This window comes from Leiobunum rupestre, chromosome 3, assembly GCF_980474605.1.
Source record: "Leiobunum rupestre chromosome 3, qqLeiRupe1.1.hap1, whole genome shotgun sequence".
NCBI classification, from domain to species: domain Eukaryota; kingdom Metazoa; phylum Arthropoda; class Arachnida; order Opiliones; family Sclerosomatidae; genus Leiobunum; species Leiobunum rupestre.
The window spans coordinates 20,122,443-20,124,698 of record NC_143386.1 but is presented as its reverse complement, the minus strand read 5'-3'; the positions used below and the strand labels follow the sequence as shown (position 1 = coordinate 20,124,698).

Here is a 2,256-nt window from a genome sequence, read left to right as displayed (position 1 = left end):
AAGTTTTCTTTCATTTAGGTGTTTGGCATTCTTCATGAAATGTGTTATCCTCAAAAAGCCAACTTGCAACTCTTAGCTAAAAAGAGTTTATATGGACGAGAAACCCTATAAATGTGATCAGTTCAATTCTTAATTTGCACAAAAATCCATTAACTATTCAGAAAGAACACACACAGACGATAAAACGTACAATTATGATGAGTGTTTCTTACCATTTTCGAGATTGAGTTTGACTATGCACAAACAAACACACACACTGGCCAAAATCCGTTCAAATGCAATCAGTGTACTTACTCAACTGCGCGAAAAGCATATCTTACTATGCACAAAAGAACAAACACAGGTGAGAAACCATTCAAATGCGATCAATGTACTTACTCAGCTGCGCAAAAATCTTCTATAACTGTACACAAACGAACACACAGTGGCGAGAAACCATTCAAATGCGATCAATGTACTTACTCAGCTGCGGAAAACGCCTGTCTAACTTTACACAAAAGGAGACACACAGGCGAAAAACCGTTTACATGCCATCAGTGTACTTACTCAACTGCGCGAAAATCATATCTAACTATACACAAAAGGACACACAGGCGAGAAACCATTCAAATGCGATCAATGTACTTACTCAGCTGCGCAAAACTCATGTCTAACTGTACACAAAAGGAGACACACAGGCGAAAAACCGTTCAAATGCGATCAGTGTACTTACTCAGCAGCGCGAAAATCCCGTTTAAATATACACCAAATGACGCACACGGGTGAGAAACCGTACAAATGTGATCAGTGTTCTTACTCAACTGCGCAAAAATCTTATATAACTGTACACAAAAGAAGACATGCAGGCGAGAAAATGTACAAATGTGATGAGTGTAACTCATCATTTTCGGGAAAGTCAAATTTGACGATGCACAAACGAACACACAAGGGTAAGAAACCACTCAAATGCGAACAGTGTACTTACTCAACTGCGCATAAAGCTCATCTAAATAGACACAAAAGGACACACACGGGCGAGAAACCGTTCAAATGCGATCAGTGTACTTACTCAGCTGCGCAAAAAAGCCATGTTACTAAACACATAAAAAGATCACACACAGGCGAGAAACCTTACAAATGTGGCCAATGTTATAACGCAAAGAAAATGATACTGACCAAGCACGAAAAAACGCATACTTCTGAAAAACCGTACAAATGTGGTCAGTGTAGGTACGCAACCGCAAATGATGGCTTACTCATTCGCCACAATAGTACAAACACGGGCATGTTACCTTACAATTGTGGTCAGTGCACTTGGAAGTCATCTTTCAAATCTCACCATCGAAATTGTGGTATTGCAGGGAAGCAAACTGGCATAATCCTCAGCCAAGAACTAGACACCATAACCCCACCGCAACTGAGGCAATTCAACCCCCCATGTCGTCAAATGGGAGTCAAGTCTTGTAAGGTGAAAATACGTCAGCTAACGAATGTACAGATTAATTATTTCACTCGAAAAACGAAGTTTATCGATGCCAATAAAAGCGAAACGGATCCCGCAGATCGAATTGGCCACCTTCGCATCAGTAGAGGGACTCTTTTCGGCAAGGAATGTTTGAAAATAGACTACACGCGCATCAAAGAAGAGCTATTTGACTTCATCGATCTACTATCAATTCCGTCAATAATGAAACGGGAAGAATTGCAATGCCGAGATGCGGCTGAGCTAAACGAGCTACTTTCGAAGCAGCGGGACACACGAATTAAAGTTGAACTCCATGACGAAGACCAAAGCGTCAAATTTAATAAACTGTATTAAAACAACCAAGCATTTCTATGACAATCATCATGGCCAACATAGTCTTTCTTCGACATTGCAAGTGTAAACATGTCCGGTTTTTTATTTTCTATTATTTTATGTGTTAAACATTAAACTTTTTGTTTCATTTAATAATTTTTAAATACTTTCAACTTTAATAATAGCATTTTGAAATCCCAGGTTTTAGATCTGAATTAAATTTGTTAAATGTATCATTTAATCAATTAATGCCATTCTTCGTTTGTCCATGGAGACACTGGTAACAATCAGTTAATCTAATTAAATTTAAATTGATTTCTCAATTATTTTTAGAGTCCTTTAGAATTGAATATATACGTTCACTTGCATTGTAAAACAATTATTTTTAAACAAAAAAGTGAACATAATATTTTGTTTTGGCTTAGGGTAAAATGAAGATTATTATATCCGTGTTCATTTTAATTATCCGAAACTAAGAA

General features: G+C 37.4%; 1 protein-coding gene across 1 annotated transcript; it reads left to right on the top strand.

Moving 5' to 3' along the window:
• Positions 1 to 648: 648 nt before the first annotated feature.
• On the top strand, positions 649 to 1,872 carry LOC149949773 (uncharacterized). Its single transcript, XM_090169293.1, has one exon. The coding sequence runs from the start codon at positions 749 to 751 to the stop codon at positions 1,796 to 1,798; it is 1,050 nt and encodes a 349-aa protein (XP_090025419.1). The 5' UTR covers positions 649 to 748; the 3' UTR covers positions 1,799 to 1,872.
• The last annotated feature ends 384 nt before the right edge of the window (positions 1,873 to 2,256 follow it).